The following is a 21,220-nucleotide window of genomic DNA, read 5'->3' as shown; positions in this document are numbered from 1 at the left end:
TTTTGTATAAAAAATGTAATTGTTAAATCATTTTTGGGGTGATATTTTTTCTCTTTATTTTTTTTAACGTTTGTTGACAAAAAATAATTTGCAAATTTTCTTGAAAAAAATTTTTCTGTAATTTCATCTAACAATTTACGGTTTTTATAAAAAAACAACTTTTATTTACTGCCAATTTAAAAAACAAAAATGTAAGTTAATTTTTTTAGAAAAAACTACTTTCACCTAACAATTTACGGTTCTTGAAAAAAACAAAGTTTTGTTGATAAAAAAATTGCAAAGAAAAAAAAAAAAAAAATATATATATATATATATATTCAGTAAATTTACAGTAGGTATTTGTTATTTTTTATATTTCTAATTTTTCCCCGGTTTGTTTGTTTTGGAATTTGTCTGCATCTGTTACTTTGCTTGGCTTAATCCGGTGACTGCCGGTTGAGCCCGAGCCATAATTGACAGAAAATCCCAAACATCCGGGTCAAATTCTGCAAAAGTATCGAAAATAACACTCAAGATGAGAACAGTAGTCCAAAGAATCCAAATATGAATAATTAATCCTTATCTCAAAAATCAAAACGTGAAGATACTTACTCGTATTTTTTGCAAAGCGTTAACAACATGTTGGTCTAACAAATCATACAGTTCGTCATCTTGGCCTGGATGTGTGTTGAAGATATATAGGCCATCTCCCATTGGGGCGATACGTCCAGCCTCCAAAGTAAACTGGCCCTGGCAAGAGCTTTCATAACAGCGGATGCTCTTAAGAGGCCATTGCGCTAAGACACGACGTGAAGACTACAAATAGAAGAAAGTTATAAAACAATTAGAGAAACATTTAGGAATGGATAAATATCATAAACTTTTCTCAAATGCTCTCTTTAGCGTTTTATGTACAAATGAAATCTTATTTTCTCTAAATTAAGAGAATTTCTCTTCCCTTTTTATCCAACAATTTATTATAATTTTTATTTATTTTTTTTATTTATTTATTTTATTTAATTTATTTTTTTATTTATTTTTTATTTATTTATTTTTTATTTAATTTTTTATGTATTTTCTTATTTTATTCTTTTTATTCATTTATTTTTTTTATTCATCTATTTTTTATTTATTTATCAATTTATAATAATTAGCGTTTTATGTACAAATGAAATCTTATTTTCTCTAAATTAAGAGAATTTCTCTTCCCTTTTTATCTAACAATTTATTATAATTTTTACTTATTTATTTTTTTACTTTTTTTTATTCATTTTTTATTTTATTTATTTATTTTATTTATTTATTTATTTTATTTTTTTTTATTCATTTTTTATTTTATTTATTTATTTTATTTATTTATTTATTTTATTTATTTATTTATTTTATTTATTTTTTTATTTATTTTTTCTTTTATTTATTTTTTATTTTTATGTATTTTTTATTTTATTTTATTTATTTATTTATTTTTTTTTATTCATTTATTTCTTTTATTCATTTATTTTTTATTTATGTACAAATGAAATCTTATTTTCTGTAAATTAAGAGAATTTCTCTTCCCTTTTTATCCAACAATTTATTATAATTTTTATTTATTTATTTTTATTTATTTATTTTTTTATTTATTTATTTTATTTAATTTATATTTTTATTTATTTTTATTTTATTTATTTATTTTTTATTTTATTTTTTATGTATTTTCTTATTTTATTTTTTTTATTCATTTATTTTTTTTTATTCATTTATTTTTTATTTATTTATTTATTTATCAATTTATTATAATTTTTATCCCACAATTTATAAATTTCTTCTCCCTTTTTATCCAACAATTTATTATAATTTAAACAATTTATTATAATTTAAAAACTCCAATATAGAAAAAAATATATATTAATTTACTAAAAATTAAATACAGAAGAAATTTATCAGCAAAAAGTATAAAAAATAAAACCTGCTTTTCAGTTGATTTATTCCAGTATCATGCCAGAGTTATTTAAAGGAATTTTCAAAGAAATATACCACATTGAAAATAATCAGTTACAAAATATACGAGACTTGGGTTTTATTTTCCAGCCTGGAATATACTTAAAAAAAAAAAAACACAATTTATTTTGGAAGATATTAATATTCATTGGATTTTACAACTGCTCCTGTTTTTTTTTTTTTTTAACTTGGAATATCCTTTTTACACCATTTTTTAAAAATTTTCAATTTATGTGCTAATAAGTATTTTGCTAATAACATTTCTTCTGATGAGATGAGCCATTCATTGAAAATCCATGGAGTAAAGAAAATTTTTTAAAATTATTTGTACTCTTTTGTCAAACAATTTTGTTGTATTTCTACACAATTTTAACTCAGAATTTATATATATATATATATATATATATATATATATATATATATATATATATATACATACACACAGGCAGCAAAAAGTCCACACTTGTAATTTTTAAAAAAAATTGCAAATTTAAGCTAAATTTAATGTAACTATTTAAACAAACTATGCCTCATTTGATTGTCCTATGTGAACACTAGAATATCTCAATTAAAAGTCAAATATGAACAGGTAAAATTATAGAGGAATAAAAGGCCAATCAAATGAGGTATAGTTTGTTTAAACATTAAATTTAGCTTAAATTTACACTTTTTGAAAAAATTACAAGTGTGGACATTCTTTTCGCTGGCACTATATATATATATATATATATATATATATATATGATGAAAATAATGGAAATAGTATTCCGACAAAATAGAGAAAATAAAAAGGAACAAACCGTATTATGTGTTCATCAACGTTTCGTCTTTATTTCGAGACTTCCTCTGGATGAATGAGATTAAGAAACCAAAAAATATACCAGTACAAAATATTTTGTACAGGTATATTTTTTGGTTTCCTTATCTCATTCATCCAGAGGAAGTCTCGAAATAAAGACGAAACGTTGATGAACACATAATACGGTTTGTTCCTTTTTATTTTCTCTCTCTCTCTCTATATATATATATATATGCATGCAAAATCCGATCCCGCATTTTGCTAATTCCTACCCTCTGATGAGAAGGAGAGTATTTCTTCGAAACTCCGCGGATTAAGGACTATCCATTTATCTAGTGTTTCCTTTTCAGATTAAATATGTTTTTAACTCATTTCAAAGTGTTTTTTAACATATTTTATTAACTGTTTGCTCATATATATATATATATATATATATATATATATATATATATATATATATATATATGCAGACATGCCTGATGAGATTTACAAGTAAAACATGATTATATTTTTATAGTTATTTACAATATTTGAAAAAAAAAAAACTTATTATTGAAAAAAAAATTCTTATTATTGATCTCTACTTATGTATTGAAAACTGTAGAAATAAATGCTGGAAAATTTGCCTCGAAAAATATTTCTAATATATTGATTTATAACTGAATCAAAATCGAAGAAGATTAACCCAACTGAAAGAAACATGGCTTATATGTAGTCTTATCATATATTAGAAATTTGTTTCATAACATCTGGCTTTTTAAATGTCATAAATAATTACATCCATTATTTTCATGTGAATTTATATTTTAACTTAAATGTCTAACTGAATAAATCCATTAAGTTTTATTTATTATTTATTTATTATTATTAGGTTGGTGCAAAAAATGTCGTTTTTTGATGTATATATAAAACTACATTATTTTTGCACCAACCTAATATTATTATTTTCCCTCCAAGGCCGACAGAAGAAAAAAAAGAAAGAGTAACTCACTTGGAGAGCTAACGTGACACCCCAAGGAGAAATGTGGAGAATACAAGGACATCCCTTAGCACCGATTCGTCGCATTGTCTCTGAATTCTCTGGATGTACAACAACATAATCATCTGCAGGAAAACAATAAAAAAAAAACAATTAATAAAAATAAAATATTTCATAAATTAAATGAATAAATGATATTCAATATTTTGTTATTAATAATAATGGACTATTTGGATTATCATTTTTATCTTAATTTGTTATATTCATGTTTCGACAGATGAAACCTCTGTCTCTAGATACATATTTCCCTATCTGCCATCAACTGAAATGGATGGCTCTCGTCTAGGAGAAGCCCCGTGTTTTGACAAGCTTCTGGGCTTGACCTTTACTTCTGATCTGAAATGGAACACGTACATCAAGTCTGTTGCCAAAGTCGCTGGAAAGATGGTGGGATCCTTCTACCGCTCAAGAACATATTTCACTACTGATGCAATTCTCTATCTACATAAAAGCCAGGTACACCCAAGGATGGAATACTGCTGCCATATCTGGGCAGGAGCTGCTAAAAACAGCCTATCCTGCCTTGACAGAGTACAAAATAGACTTCGTGGCTTGGTGGGGGATGCCCTTTTCTCTTCCCTGCAGCATCTCTCCCATAGAAGAGATGTTGTGAGCCTGTCTTTGTTTTATCGTTATTTCCATGGCAGGTGCTCGTCTGAGCTCCAATCTTTAGTCCCCCCTCGCAAATCTTTTACGAAAAACACCCGTCTAGCTGAAACCACTGTCAAAAATTTTCCCCACTCTTTATCTGTGCCTAAATCAAAACGTAGATTCCATGAACAAAGCTTCTTTCTTAGAACTGCACGCCTGTGGAACTCTGTTCCGTCTGCTTGCTTCCCACCTGATTACAACTTGGATGTCTTCAAGTCCAATGTAAACAAATTCCTGATGAACCGCCCCCTTAAGTAGACATTTTTATTAAACCCCCACACTAACATACTGTACATGCAATAACCCTTATCCCTGAGTGGCTTCCGGGCCTTGATAAAATCTTGACAGAGGCAAAAACTTGCTTCATATGTTTAAAAGGTAAATAAATATTTCTTTAAAAAAAAAAAACAAAAAACATTGTTTTGATTCACTTAAATTTCAAATTTTAATACCGTATATTTTGGCGTATAAGACGACCCTTCAAGTGCAAAAAAATCATCTTTAAAAAACAATATTTCATAAGATACCGGGTGTTGCAATCTCTAGCCTAGGCTAAACAAACATGGTTTCGTAATTTAGCAGTCGTCTTATACAACCGATATATGATACATTTATGAAAATTTGCTCCAATTTTGTATCTCGTCTTATTTGACGGCCGCCTTATATGCCGAAATATACGGTAATTCAAAATTTGCAATACAGCTATAAATAACAGAATAGCGTTATAGCATGCTGTGAATTTTTTTAAATGGAAATCGCCCGAGACAAGACATGAAGCCACTTAATGTAAGCAGCTAACAAGAATGAAAGATGATTATCGCAAAGACAGGAGATGCCTCTTGATCTTAGTCTTGAAAAGACCAAGGCTAGGTAGAAGAAAAACAGTGAGCAGGAAGGGAGTTCCTTAACTTTGTAATTCTTGGAAAGAAGCTGCTGGTATAAGAAGCTGTATTACAATGATATATCAAAACAGCGAAATTGATGAAGACCACTAGACCAGAGAGTCAAACTGGCACAAAGGAGGCAGAGGATAGATAAGACAATTCTGAAGAACACATGCCATAATAGTATTTGTAGAAAAGACTGAGACTAGCAACATCACGTCTGTGAAGAAAAGATGGAGACCAATTAAATTAAGTTTTTGCAATTTATTAAGAACTTTCACATTGGGACACAGATTCACCAGCCCAAATATGACGACAGTGCTCCATACATCGTCTGATAGTAGAGTTGTAGAGATAGAGAACAGCTTTGGGTGTCAGAAAATGTTTAGATTGATAGATAGAACTGATTTTACAAGAAACAGAAAGAGCAATGGATTTGTGCTGTAAAAGATTTATACAGTTGCGTCAATGATTATATTTTCAGGTGAACATTTTCTTTCTTCTAAAAAAAAAACAATAAATAAATAATGTGGTTTCTTGGTAATAATTATTTAAAAAAATAAAAATAAAAAAATAATAAATAATGTGGTTTTCTGGTAATAATTATTAAAAAAAAAAATATATATAAATAAATAATGTGGTTTTCTGGTAATAATTATTAAAAAAAAAAAATATATATAAATAAATAATGTGGCTTCCTGGTAATAATTATTTAAAAAAAAAAAATAAATAAATAATGTGGTTTCCTGGTAATAATTATTTAAAAAAAAAAAAAAAATAAATAATGTGGTTTCCTGGTAATAATTATTAAAAAAAAAATAAATAAATAATGTGGTTTCCTGGTAATAATTATTAAAAAAATAAAAGAAAAAAAGAGGATACATAAGTGAAAATTACAGTAATAATAAGTAAAAAAAAAAATTAAAATCTCTTCAGTCAGAGATAAGTTAGTTTGGAAGTCTATTTTAAAAAGAAGCCATACACCACATGTCAACATGTAAAGCAGACACGATGAAAAAAAAACAAAAAAAAACAAAAACAAAAAACATAATAAAATTGTTTAAATTAAATATAAAAATAATCTAAAAGGAAGGAAAAAAAAACAGTTTTACTATGTACAATAAATTAAAGCACGACAACTGGTTCCTGATGATTCGCTATTGGTGCAATTTAGGCACATTGTTTGAGCAACATGTTACGTCAGGCAATCAGTTGGTGCAATCAAAGCAAAAAAAAACAAAACAAAAAAACAAACAAAAAAAAACAAGCGTAGCTTTCTTTTTTTTTTTTGTTACTTTAGGGTGGCAAAGTGTAGTTAAATGAAAATAACTTTTCCATTGGAAGAAACAAAACTGTTTGGAATTTGTTTTGAAATGAAAATAAAATTAGATTAGTTTTAAAAAATAGTTAAAATAAATAAGGTTTCATTTTTATGTAAATTTACATGCAAAATTGACTTTTTGTTTATGGAATTCGTTTGAGACACGACATGAAGCCACTTGATGCAAGAAGTTAACAATGAAAGATGATTATTGAAAAGACGAGAGGTCCCTTAGTGGCCATAATATTGAAAAGACACCAGCTATAGGTGGGAGAAAAACAGTCACCAGTAAAAGAGTTTAAGCTTGCAGTTCTTGGAAGGAGCTTCTGGAATATGAAGCTGTATTATAATGAAGTATCAGAATAGCAACTTGAGGAAGACCACTAGACCAACGAGCTGGAACAAAGGAAGCAGAGAATAGATCATACAGTTCTGAAGAACAAATGCCATAATAGTATTTGTAGAAAAGACTGAGACTAGCAACATCACGTCTGTGAGAGAGATTGGGTTCATGTAGAACACCAATTGTAATGATTTTGGACTCTAAAGTATATATTTACCATATCTTCTATCATAATTTTATTTCATGTTTTGTTTTCATTATTTTAAAACACGAACATTTTGGTGCGTCTACGTTATTAGAGTGAAATTCTGAAGTCGAAAAATGAATTTTTTTTTATTAAAATCCAATATTCATCTACTTAATCGCCATGTTGCAAATTAATTAAATATTACTGCATTATTACATGAAATGTGTACTTTCACAATTTCATGAATCTGATATTTGCCATTAATTGTAACAAGACAGACTGCAGTTACTTCCCCTGACTTCATGCTATTTATTTATGCATAAACTTGAAATTTATTTTGAAAAATATTTTCGTTAATAAATTTTCTATAATTTTTGTAATTTTTGCATACGGGTTCTTGGAGATTTTCAATGTCCATTTTCAAGGCTTTTCAAGACAGACAAAATTTGCGGTGTTTTACAATCCACAGCGATTCAAAAAAAAACAAAACAAAAAAAACAAACAAATATACAACAAATAGATGCTACCATGGTTACTTTGTAACCTACTTGCATTATTTTTTTTTTTATTTTATTTATTTTTTTTTTTAATAATTTTAAATGCTATTCATTTCATTTCAAATATTAACTCTTTATGGCTACCATCTTGTCCATTTTTTTTTTTTTTTAGCCCGGCCAGTTTCATTTTAGGGTATCACAATTTTTTTTTTTTTTTTTTGGGGGGGGGGGTCTCCATTAAGAATCTCGTCTGCAGAGGGGCAACCATTTTTATTTATGGCAGCCGCACTACTACCCCCCTCGCCCCAAAAATTAGAAATGAAAATAAAAAATAAGATTTATTTCGATTTTATTTTTAATATTTCAACACAAATTTTTACTGAACATAAAGAATACAATTTTCAAGGCCTTTCAAGACATTTTCTTTATTTTTTTTAGGATTTTTCATGGTAATAATAGGCAAAAGTCACAATTCAAGGACTTTTCACATCTGTACGAACCTTGTACTAAATGCAAACATGACAATTAGTGAAAACAATCTTCATTCATAATTAATTTTCTACATTTTTGTTTTTCGTAATTTTTGGATATGTTCATTACCGTGACATGACTATTAAGTAGAAACAATTGGTTTCACTTGAAATTCAGTATTTCGAATTTCATTCTTATAATGAATAAGCACCAAATAATTCATAGTAACGTTTGCCAGTTATCTTTGCCCAGATCAATTTTTATTAAAAACGTTATCTTACTTTTTATGTCAATTTCAACAATAAGCAATGACAGCTACTCAATTGTCAGGCCATAATTAGTTAAATATTATTGCATTATTAAATAAAATACGATTTTTCAATCTTCATCGAAAAAAAAGTTTTGCCATATTTGTTGGTTAGATGACAAAAGCAAGGGAGGTAACTCATAGCTTGCAATGTTATTCCTATTTACAATGCCTCCCCACGGGACAGAGTTAGACACTAGGGTCGTTTTTTAACGTGGAGAAAAGGAACAAAAATAAAAATTGTCTCAGTCGTGAAGGATTTCTCCTCCACTAAGAGAGAACAAAAAATTGAAGTGCAGCATCTGAACAGATACTACACTTTGATCTTGACCCGAAGGCCAAATCATAGCTTGCAATGTTATTAATGCACAATTTATTAAAATATAAACGTCATAAATAACAATAACATATATACTTTTTTGTTTTAGGTAACTGTTGAATTCAAAGTTTTCGTTTTTTTTTTTTTGTGTGGTATTATTTGCATTTACCTCTTTCAAGAACACAATTACAAACCTGCCAAAAGTCGATGCGCCTGAAGGAAATTTAACAATGTGCATTTATTACTTCAAAAATAAAAATAAATATCCTTCTGATTTAATGTACTAAAGTCCATTTTGAAAACTTCTCTAGAATTGGCCTAAAATTTTCAAAGTTTACAGACAATAATTACCTCTCCTTTGAACTCTCTGGTTTCTTTTTTAGCAACTTTCAATTTTCGCTAATTGTCTTCGAAAACTGTTTTCATTAATAATTAATTTTCTACCTCATCGTTTGTCATAATTTTTGGATATGTTCATTACTGTAACATGACAATTAAGTAGATATCACTGATTTTACTTTAAATCCAATATTTTGAAGAAGCACCAAACTTTTTTGCTACAATTGTTGAAAAAAAATTTTTAAATATAAGTTATTTCCCTTGATATGACTCTTTATAACAGTAAACTAACTTAATAAAAAACTAGGCGTCATGGCCAATAACACCCTGTCATAGAGTTCAATATTCAAATTCCTCAGTCTAACATTCTTATGAAACATGAATTGGAACAAATACATAGAATATACTGCCAAATTTACTCCAAAGCAGGTAGGTTTCTTATAATGACCTGCCAGTATCCTACTCCTACAGAGCCACCATTCACCCAGTTGGTGCACCAATCAATAGTCTCTCCCTTTTAAATAGAGTGCAAAAAAAAAAAAAAAAAAAGAAAAAGTAGTCTAACTTGATACATCCTGCACTAGCTGATTTTTTTATTTTATTTTATTTTTTTTTTTTTTTACACAGTGATCACCACTTATCAAGGCCCAGAAGCCACTCAGGGATAAGGGTTATTGCAAGTACATTACGTTAGTGTGGAGATTTGATGAAGTGTTTACTTAAGGGGGCGGTTCATTAGGAATTTGTTAGCATTGGACTTGAAGACATCCAAGTTGTAGTCCGGTGGGAAGCAGGCAGACGGAACAGAGTTCCACAGGCATGCAGTTCTAAGAAAGAAGCTTTGTTCATGGAATCCGCGTTTTGATTTAGGCACAGATATAGAGTGGGGGAAATTTTTCACAGTGGATTCAGCTAGACGGGTATTTTTCATGAAAGATTTGCGAGGGGGGACCAGAAATTGGAGTTCAGACGAGCACCTTCCATGGAAATAACGATAAAACAAGGATAGGCTCGCAACGTCTCTTCTGTGGGAGAGAGGTTGCAGGGTAGAGAAAAGGGCATCCCCCACTAAGCCACTGTTGGATAAGTGATGGGCAATGCCGGAGAATATCAGATGTAGGTGCAGACATGAAATGCTAGAGATCGGCCATTTGCTTAGCGATGACGTCAATCTATATTCCGATTAAGAGGTCATGGAAAATAACCTAAAAACAGAACCAATGAAACGTCCTACATTTTAATCTGGATTGGAATTGTTAAAAATGCAAAACAATAGACATTCCTATTCGAAGAATGTCAACAGAAAAGCAACACAGATCGACACACAAGACGGACAGAACGCAGAGAGACATGAGGACATTCTATCGTCAAACTGCCACATTCATCAACTGCCCTTTCATTTCATATATAGAATCTGAAAACCAAGAAAAAGAACTAACAAACTATATGAGATGCGTTTGACAGAAGTGCAGCTAGAAATTATATGACACTAGCAGTTCAGCCCGGCTTTGCTTGGGCCCTATGTTCTGTTCATAACTTTATGTGCATATGTATGTATATATTAAAAAGTTTGACTCATGTCCAGGTAACCTACATTTAAAATTTCAAATGTTTAGACCAAAAGTTGGCTGAATAATTTGGTAGAGACCTCACAGGTCAAATTGTTTTTAACTTTGACTCCAATTTTGACCCCTTAACCAGTTTTTGTTTTGGGCTCAAATCAAATAAAAAAAAAATTTGATCCATGTTGAAGTAACCTACATCTAAAATTTCAAGTGTTTAGACCCAAAATTGGCGGAGGAGTTTGATAGAGTTCTCAAAGGTAAAATCGTTGAACTTTGACCTCTTGACAACCAAATTTCTGGCCGAAAACTGATTAAAAAGATTTTTCCCAAATCTCAATACCTCTTATGTCAAATCTTGAGTTTGTAGACTGAAAATTGATAGAGTAGTTTGGTAGGGAAATGTACACACACAGACAATTTCACTTTTATAGATATAGATTACAAAAAACATTATCCGGTTATCTAACATATCTGCTAAGCTCCAGGCCCTGTTGTATCCCTCTGCATATTTTACAAGTACTTCCATGAAATGTGCTGATAAACTTGCTGTATTGTATTCAATGAAAATAGCTAGAACCCACCCAACTAGCAGAAAAAATTCCACCCTTATACTGTGGAGGTAGCTAGATACTGAAAAACCTTCTACTGTAATAGTTTTTTTCCTCAGACCTTTAGAGTTTCCTTTTTGCTCCGTTTTGTACCAACTTTTTTTTGCAGGAATTTGAATAAACATTTTGTCATCTAACTCTCCATTTAAGTTGCCCCTTTATAAATATGGTTCCTATTACAGTAAATAGCCTCTTATGTCAGTGACAATACGTGTTGCTTGAGAAAATGAAAAGAAAAGGGAAAAAGATAAAAAGAAAAAAGCAGACGTGTGAAACAAAACAAGTGAAAGAGAAAGTGAAAAAAAAGGAAAAAAAGAATATAAAAAGAGAAAAGAAATAAAAAGAAATAAAAAGAAAAGAAAAAAGAAAACGAAAAAAGAAAATAATCAATATAAAAAGAGAAAAAAAGAAAAGAATCAATATAAAAAGAAAGAAAAGAAATAAAAAGAAAAAGAAAAAGAATCACTATAAAGAGAAAAGAAATAAATAAAAGAAAATAAAAAGAAAAGAAAAAAGAGAAAAGAAATAAAAATAAAGGAAAAGAAAAAAGAAAAGAATCAATATAAAAAGAGAAAAGAAATAAGAAAAAAGAAAAAGAACGAAAAGAAAAAGAAAAAAGAATCAATATAAGAGAAAAGAAATAAATAAATAAAAGAAAATAAAAAATAAAAAAAGAGAAAAGAAATAAAATAAAGAAAAAGAAAAAAAAGAATAAAATAAGTTGCCCCTTTATAAATATGGTCCTTATTACAGTAGCCTCTTATATCGCAGAGACAATAAAATGGAAAAGAAAAAAAAATGAAAGAAAAATAAGAAAAAAAAACAGAAGATAAACAGATAAAAAAAGCAGACAAGTGAAAACAAAAACAAGTGAAACAAAAAGACAAATAAAAAAAGAAAAAAAATCAACATACAGAGAAAAAAGAAAAGCAAAGAAAAATAAAAAAATAAAATAAAAAATAAAAATAAAAATAAATAAAACAAAATAAAATAAGACAATAAAAAATAAAATAAAACAAAATGAAAATAAAACAAAAATAAGAAAAAATAAAAATTAGAAAAAAAAACAAGTTAAAATAAAAAAAAATAAAAACAAGATAAGAAAAAAAGCAGAAGTTAAAAGAAAAGACAAAAAAGAAAACAGAAAATAAAACGAAAAAAAAAAAAAATAAACAGACAAGTGAAAATGAATATAAAGAAAAAAGAAAGAAAGAAAGAATGTGTATATGGACTTTTCCATCACACTGTATGAATAGAAATTTCCTGATTTCTGCTTTAACCTTTAAAAAGTCCCCTCCTTCCCTGTTCTAAGTAAGATTGCTTATTTTCATAGATTTTGTTTAAAATCATACAAAACAAAAAACAAAAAGCAGGAAGAGGAACACATTTTCTAAGAAAGTCATATTAACAAATTTCCATTTTACTAGTCATAAAACTACTTATGACTGATAAGATAAAAACAATTCACAAACCCAAACGATTATTAATTATTAGTGGAAATCTACTTGCCATCTCTTCAACTTTATTTACTAACAAAGCGTTTTTACAGAGAAATTCAAAATTGTCACTACGTGATTAGAGAAAGCCGACACGCTCAAGTTTTTCTTTTTACAAAAATAAAATGAAAAAAAAAATGAAAAAAAAAAATGAAAAAAAAAAAAAAAAAAAATGAAAACTAAAATGAAAACTAAATTTAAAAATAAATTTAAAAATAAAATGAAAACTAAATTTAAAAATAAATTTAAAACTAAAATGAAAAATAAAATTAAAAATAAAATTAAAAATAAAATGAAAAATTAAATTAAAAATAAAATTAAAAATAAAACGAGTGTGTAGATGTTCACATACAGGCAGAATAATCAACTTATGCAAACCAAGTTCAAATTTTTAAATTCTGACCTCTTAGCAGCAATTTTTTCTGGCTAAAAACCAAATCAAATTTGTTCCACAGGTCAGAATACTCCATATATCAAGTTTCAAGTCTGTAGATTAAAAATTGATGGAGTAGTTTGGTAAAAACTGTCCCACACGTACACACAGAGAAGATCACTCATGTATATAAGTGACCTTATCACTGTGTTTGCGTATGTGTGCATGCAGAACAATCTCTACCAAACTACTTTGTCAATTTTTAATTTGCACACCTATCTATCTATCTATCTATCTATCTATATGAGATATATATATAAACAAATTTTTTATTTGCGTTAGTATATAACGAATGAAGGAATACTAAACTACCTTCCAGAGGCGGATGTAATGTGTGGAAGGATAGTATCACAAGAAACGAATAGATACTACACCACCCACAATGTCAGAAGTAATCTCCGGGAAGGATTGTCTCATGACAACAGATCAGAAGCTACACTAAACCCTCCTCTCTCAAAAAAAAAAAAAGAAAAAAAAAAGAGAACATAATGCCTGGGAGAATATCATAACAGACCTGAATTTAGCACTGAAACAAAGTAATAGTATAGAGTTTGGATTCAAACCGTTAATTTTTGTTTCATTTTGAAATTTCTCAGAAATCAAGCCCCCTCCCCCACTTCCTGGGTCTAACATTTGATCTCAATACGAGTTACATAGACATTCGAATATTCCATTAAAGTTCCCCTTTACCTCTCAAATAATGAGTGAAAAAGTTCAGGCCATAATTTTCCTCTCCGCAGCTAATTATTTAAATATATTATGACATATATCTTCCTAATGGTCTTTTGATATTACTAGATCCCAGGACAAGAATTCATCTAGTCTGGTGGATTATCCAGCTTGTGCTGTTATTTGAGGTAACATCACTTGGAGAAGGTGCACCGCACGTCATAAAAGTGAGTATGGGTTATGAAGGGATCTTATTTTGGCCATGAATACAGGGTGGGACGATAAAATTGTCGCCCTAGAAAAGATGACATGATTCCATTTCCGTTTGATTAAAACCGGTTTTCTTTTTATGCTGGAGATCATCTACTAGTTGGCCAGTGGTGTACAGATCCCAGGAATGATATGAGCCTTTTATCATGTCTGAAAGTAACACAATGTTCAACGAATGAGATTGGAGATGCGCCACTGTACAACTCATGCTCTCTACTGATCCAAGTTACGCCAACAGGACCATTGCCAGCACCTTCAAAATGCATTGCTGGATTGCCACGAATAACAGGGACATGGCTAAGATGATGAAAACGTTTCCTGCAACGGTTACAACGGTTATGGTGTTTGGTGTGGTTTCAAGTGAGGGCCACATCATACCATCTCACATCTTTGAAGTTGGCTTGAAAGTCAACACTAAAGTGAACCTGGATGTGCTGAAAAGTGTGGGGAGGTTGCCGCTGGCAGACTCTGTATGTGGCAGGAGGACTCGGTGCTGGCCCACAAGTTCAGAGAGACCTAGGGTGGGCTTCAGAAGAAGTGCTACGAATTCGTACCCTTCTCTCAATAATCCCCTTCCTTCCCCGCTGAACTACTTCATTTGGTCATATATCAAAAACAGCACCAACATAACCTCCCACAACACCAAAGCAAAGCCAGCCTAATCACTGCCATCCACCGAGCTCCTGCTGGCGCTTGTGGAAAAGGCATGCTCCCAGTTCTGGACCCGTATCAAGGTGGTGATTGAGGCTGAAGGTGGCTACATTGAATAGATGTCAGCTCTACCATATGTTTAAGTTAACTGAATTGATTTTTTTGAATGAAAGTATTAAAATAAAACTGTAGTGTTGTTTTTTTTTAGTGCACCACTTATTCTATTCTGTACTATGCGATTTTGAATATTTGGTCAGGTTTATTTCTAGGGAAAAGCATCCTCATTCCAGGTTGTTCTGACAAACCCTCGTACAGAGAGACTCGAGGGCCCTGTCTAGTAGGTATTCGTGTGTGTTTCAACTTTATCTTTGCTCAGTTACAGTTTTCAGCAGAAATGCTTCAAGTTATTAAAAAATCAAGCGAGATTAATATCTTTTTTTTTTTTTTTACACAGTGATCACCACTTATCAAGGCCCGGAAGCCACTCAGGGATAAGGGTTATTGCAAGTACATTACATTAGTGTGGAGATTTGATGAAGTGTTTACTTAAGGGGGCGGTTCATTAGGAATTTGTTAACGTTGGACTTGAAGACATCCAAGTTGTAGTCAGGTGGGAAGCAGGCAGACGGAACAGAGTTCCACAGGCATGCAGTTCTAAGAAAGAAGCTTTGTTCATGGAATCCACGTTTTGATTTAGGCACAGACAAAGAGTGGGGGAAATTTTTCACAGTGGATTCAGCTAGACGGGTGTTTTTCATGAAAGATTGGCGAGGGGGGGGGCAGAGATTGGAGTTCAGCCGAGCACCTGCCATGGAAATAACGATAAAACAAGGATAGGCTCGCAATGTCTCTTCTGTGGGAGAGAGGTTGCAGGGTAGAGAAAAGGGTATCCCCACTAAGTCACGGAGTCTATTTTGTACTCTGTCAAGGCAGGATAGGCTGTTTTTAGCAGCTGCTGCCCAGATATGGCAGCAGTATTCCATCCTTGGACGTACTTGACTTTTATATAGATAGAGAATTGCATCAGTAGTGAGATATCTTCTGGAGCGGTAGAAGGATCCCACCATCTTTCCAGCGACCTTGGCAACAGACTTGATGTACGTGTTCCATTTCAGATCAGGAGTAAAGGACAAACCCAGAAGCCGGTCAAAACACGGGGCTTCTAGACAAGAGCCATCTATTTCAATTGATGCCAGATGGGGATCAGAGCGTTGATGATGTAAGGATAGGAGTTTGGTTTTGGATGCATTAAAGGTAACCAGCCACATCTTCCCCCACTGAACCACGTGCTCGAGATAAGAGGAGAGAGAATCAGAGAGAACTTTGTCATTTACAGCCTTTGATGTGTTGCCGTAGATGGTCGTGTCATCAGCATAGATGTCAACGAACGATTTAAGTATGTGTTTAGGGAGGTCATTGATGTAGATCAGGAAGAGAGTTGGGCCCAGGATTGTCCCTTGAGGGACTCCAGCACCAGCATTAATACTGCAGTTGCACTTGTTAAATATCATCGCATTTTTAAATTATCGCATCTTTTTTACAATTTCTCGAAGTTGCGTTTTCTTTAAAAAAAAAAAAAAAAGTAGTCGAAAAAAAAAAAAAAAAATTAAAAAAATAAATAAAAATATAACAATTTCTCTGCTTTTATAGTGTCCTAAATTCTCGTATTAAAAACTAAAACTCAACGAATTTAGTAACATAGAGTTATCCCCCTTAGCACAATCTTTGTTAAAATCAATTGTTGAGAAAAAAAATCTAAAAATAAGTTGAGATAAGTTATCCGCCTAAAAAAAAAAAGGCTTGTTTATCTACTCAACTAAATTAGTTGTACCTATTTACAATGCCTCCCCACGGGACAGAGTTAGACACCAGGGTCGTTTTTTAACGTGGAGAAAAGGTACAAAAATAAAAATTGTCTCAGTTGTGAAGGACAGCTCCTCCACCGAAAGAGAACAAGAAATGGAAGTGCAGCATCTGAAGAACAGATACTACACTTTGATCTTGGCCAAATTAGTTGTAATTCATTTAGTAAGTTTTGAGTGCAGTGGACAAACATCGTGTTACATCGCTGGTTATAAATTTGATTTCTTCATTCATTATAATGGAAGGGAGATAACAAGGATTTTCTCTCAAGAGTAGCTTCCCTTTCGACACGCCAGCGATTCACGCACACAATTTTTATTTTTTTTTATTTTTAAATTCCAAACAAGGCATATTCCTACTTGGACGTAAGAGGGTACTATTTAGGACCATGTCTACAGGGGGAGGGGGGGGGGAATATAGAGTTGAGCAACAAAATGTTTGTTAACATTACATTTAATCTTCTGCATGTTAGTACAGTCATGGAAGAGGGAATTCCAAAGTCTGACAGTCTGAAAGAAGAAACTATTAAAATAAAAGACTTTCCAGCATTTAGGAACCTCTGTAACGAAGAGGTAGGATTTTGCTGCTTGTTGGGTTAGTTGCGGCTATTTTGGTCAAGAAGGTACAAGTGCTACGAGTTCATCAGGGAGCATGCCATTAAAATATTTGTAAAACAGACACGGGGGATGCAACATAGTGGTGATGGGACACTGGGATAGGGGTTGGTACTTGGTTGACAATGCAAGACCTATTAGATTTGAGACTATTTTTGAACCTTGTCTAAAGGGAGAGACTAGTGGTAGATGCACGAAGTCAGATGTGGCAACAATACTCCATACATGGGCTTTGTAGAGATGTATGATACTGTCAGGTGTGAGTAGTTTTCTAGCATAGTAGAGGGAGCCCATTTTCTTTGCAGCAGCTTTGGAAAGGTCTTCAATGTATTTGTTCCAAATAAGAAAAATAATAATCTATAATAACAAGCAGGGCCTGTGTATTAGCGTTGCCCGGTGGAAGTATTCCCCCCTCCCAACCTCCCAAAGTACAGTTGCTAGTGGGAGCCACTGCCGGCCCATTAAAAACTGGTGCCCATGGCCAAAATGAATGTACTGTGCCAAAGTAACATCATTAGTATCTATAAAACCATTCTTAACATAGGGATTCGATTCTGTGCTTTCACCTAACGTGTTAAATAAAAGTAGGTAGTGTGGCCTATTCGATAGCAGGTGTTACAGGTCGTCTGTAATCTAGAATGAAAATAAAAGAATGAACTAAAAATTAATTATAACCCAGTGCATTTATTACAGAGGGAACATTGTGTCATGAGGAAAAGAAACAACCAAAACAAAAAAAAAAAAAAAAAAAAAAATTCCATGAGCAGAGCTCCTTTCTCAAAAGTGCACGATTGTGGAACTCTCTTCCGTTCGCCTGTTTCCCACCTGACTGCAACTTGGATGTCTTCAAATCCAACATAAACAAATTCCTGACAAACCCGCCCCTTAAGTAAGACACTATCAAAGCCCCCAATACTAATGATTACTACTATCTCATTGATTACTGTACACGCAATAACCCTTATCCCTGAGTAGCCTCTGGGCCTTGATAAGTGGTGACCCCCATGTAAAAAAAAATTTTTTAAATTTAAAAAAAAAACACTGCGGTGGACCTGAACAATGATAACTGTACCCATTAAAATTTTCCTTTTCACTTTGTCATAATTTTTTCTGGCGATTATCGTTAAGTACAGGTTTAATTTTCAGATTAAAAAAGAAATTTAAGGCATTATTTTTAATAACTGTAATAGTTGTGGATCAATTTGTAATGATAACATTCTAATAAACGGAATGCACACTTTTTTGCCACATCAGTTGTTAATGCTGCCCCAGGCCATTAAATGTTTTCCTTTTCTGTTGGTAAGGTGTATTCAATTTTTTTCAAGGTATTTTGGTAACCGTGTAATCTATGATAAGCGCTGTAGAAATTTGTGCAAAATTTAAAAAGGAAAAATCTATATGCTAGTGGCAGCATTAATAATGGGAATGGCCAAGAAGTGGGTGTTCACTGTAGTACAATGTTATAATTCTAAAGTTAAGCCTGCAAGCGCTGATAATCGCCTGAAGAATTTATGAATAAGTGAAAAAAAATAAAAATAAATAAATAGTAGGGGCAGCATGAATCGAAAATTGGAAATATTATGTTAGATCTATGTATGTATGCACCAGTAAAGGTTGATGTAATTGCAGAATCTGTGTAACATGTAGAATTCTGCCTGGTGACTACTGGTAGCAGTGGTAGGACTAAATATTTAGAGAGAAAAATAGGGACTCCTTCCTCTAATGATGTTGTGATTGTGTTGCTCGTAGGATGTAATGTAACATTTTATTTTCACGATTGAATGTGTCTGAAATGGTGTTTGAAAGCTACATAAGATAGTGGTTATTAGTCTTATTGAATATTGTATTGAATTTGTATGCGGCATCTGCTGCTGCAAACCTACGATTCTTTTGTCCAGAAGAGAATTTTATTAATATAGCAATTATCTACATTAAAAATATGTGACCACATGTAGAATTCTGCCTGGTGACTACTGGTAGCAGTGGTAGGACTAAATATTTAGAGAGAAAAATAGGGACTCCTTCCTCTAATGATGTTGTGATTGTGATGGTGTTGCTCGTAGGATGTAATGTAACATTTTATTTTCACGATTGAATGTGTCTGAAATGGTGTTTGAAAGCTACATAAGATAGTGGTTATTAGTCTTATTGAATATTGTATTGAATTTGTATGCGGCATCTGCTGCTGCAAACCTACGATTCTTTTGTCCAGAAGAGAATTCCTGCGTCTACTTTATTAATATAGCGATTATCTACATTAAAAATATGTGACCACTTCTTGTGTGTGTGTACTTCTCGTCTTTACATGGTTTGTAACTTGTAACTGCATTTACCCAGCATAGGTCGAGCTACCTTCAAATGAGTTCATTGCATTCCACATCAAGATGATCCATCCATGCAGATCAGCAGCTGAAAGTATTCAGCATCCCTCAGTTATTTTCAATTCAAGCGACGAATACCAAAATAGTGGAGGCCAACTATCAGCTGTATAAGAGCCAAATATGTTTTAAGATTGAATACTAATGCCACATCTGGGGAGGGGTTGCTCATCAGAGCACTTAATCCTGCCTTTTACAACACCAGCTTCGAAATCTAGTGGTTACTGTCCTCCTCTTCTCCCTGCTACCTCTTTCTCACAGAAGAGACATAGTGAATCTATCTCTGCTCTATCGTTACTTTCATGGCAAGTACTCGCTTGAGCCTCAATCTATGGTCCCCTCACCGTAAAAAACTTACAGCAAACACTTGTCTAGCTACAACCACTGTCAACAACTTCCCTCACTCTCTATCTGTACCTAGAACTAAACAAACGTTCCATAAACAAAGTTTCTTTCTTATAGCTGCCTGTCTGTGGAACACGATACCACAAAGCTGCCTCCCAGCTGACTATAACATGGTCGTTTTTCAAGTCCAACGTACACAAATTCTTGTTGAGCCATCTTCGCAAACAAGAAATTTCTACTTAATTTCCACCATTATCGATTATCACGCTGTTCACTCATTTAACCCTTATCCTTGAGTGGCCTTTGGGCCTTGATAAGCCGTGACTCCCTTGTAAAGAAAAAAAAAAAAATAAATAAAGAAAAGTCATCCATCTTGCAGATGAATTCTTCTTCTCGATGTTGTTGGAGAATGTAACCAAACCAACAAAGACTCCTTTTCAGAAGAGTTTCTGTGACACTGATGATGGTGCATTTTGCACAGATGGTTATGATTTGGGATTTGGCTTGAGAGGTGGATGTGTAGGATACGTTGTTGACATTAACATGTCGAAAATTGAGTGCAAGAATGTCTTCTTTGCACAGAGGTCACATCTCGTAGCCATACATCAGTATTGGACATCGATTAGCAATTAGTATAGCTTCAATTTCATTGAGAGTTTTATCTCTTGTTGGAATCACAAGCTATTGTGAAGATGGCAAAAGGGTGCACGAGTGCAATTGATATAGCTTGCAATATTTTCCTTAACCTGCCCCATGGTTGTAAATATTGAACTAAGATGCTTGAAATGTCAAAGTTAAAAACTCCAGCTGGTTCATTTATAATTTAATTTTGCCCCCGCCCTAATGTTGTATTAGGAGTCCCAGCTTAAAAACTACCTAGATAGTCTTTATTTCTAAAAAATGTACTTCTAACAGATCCCTTCTAATATAACCAATATGCAACACTAAATTAAATCATGAGAGACCCCCTTCCCCCCTATGAACTTGAAAACGTCCGGGCCGATTTTTATGAAATTTCACACGAAGGATCTTCATGTCCCTAGCAGTGTTCTTAGATAGGTTTTGTGTTGGAATGTGTTTGATAAGTATCGATAATTCAAAATAATCCAATAAAAGAAGAAACAGGCGATTTGAACCAAAGTTAACACCTTACACAGCCTAACATCACAAGTGCATTTGAGAAGTTTTATTACCACACCAGCCAAAAGACTC

The 21,220-nt window shown here is 32.0% G+C and overlaps 2 protein-coding genes across 3 annotated transcripts in view; one reads left to right on the top strand and one right to left on the bottom strand.

The window, feature by feature from the left end:
- Positions 1 to 3,905, top strand: part of LOC145285901 (serine--tRNA synthetase-like protein Slimp) — a 378,960-nt gene extending 375,055 nt beyond the window's left edge. The window contains exon 18 of one of the 2 annotated variants that reach the window (XM_080134374.1): positions 3,716 to 3,905. The gene's annotated coding sequence lies outside the window, so the exon portion shown is untranslated. The remainder of the gene's footprint in view (positions 1 to 3,715) is intronic. The other variant, XM_080134369.1, reaches the window with a different exon arrangement.
- Positions 1 to 21,220, bottom strand: part of LOC145285900 (uncharacterized) — a 202,720-nt gene that overhangs the window by 13,533 nt on the left and 167,967 nt on the right. Inside the window, exons 4-5 of the mRNA XM_080134367.1 lie at positions 3,750 to 3,862; positions 592 to 795 (exon numbers count right to left, since the gene is read on the bottom strand). Of these exons, the coding sequence (XP_079990493.1) occupies positions 592 to 795; positions 3,750 to 3,862 (317 nt within the window). The remainder of the gene's footprint in view (positions 1 to 591; positions 796 to 3,749; positions 3,863 to 21,220) is intronic.

This window comes from Euprymna scolopes, chromosome 10 (assembly GCF_053919585.1).
Source record: "Euprymna scolopes isolate OS-2025 chromosome 10, ASM5391958v1, whole genome shotgun sequence".
Lineage (NCBI taxonomy): Eukaryota > Metazoa > Mollusca > Cephalopoda > Sepiida > Sepiolidae > Euprymna > Euprymna scolopes.
Note: the sequence above shows the minus strand (reverse complement) of the source record. Positions and strands in the feature narration are given on the sequence as shown.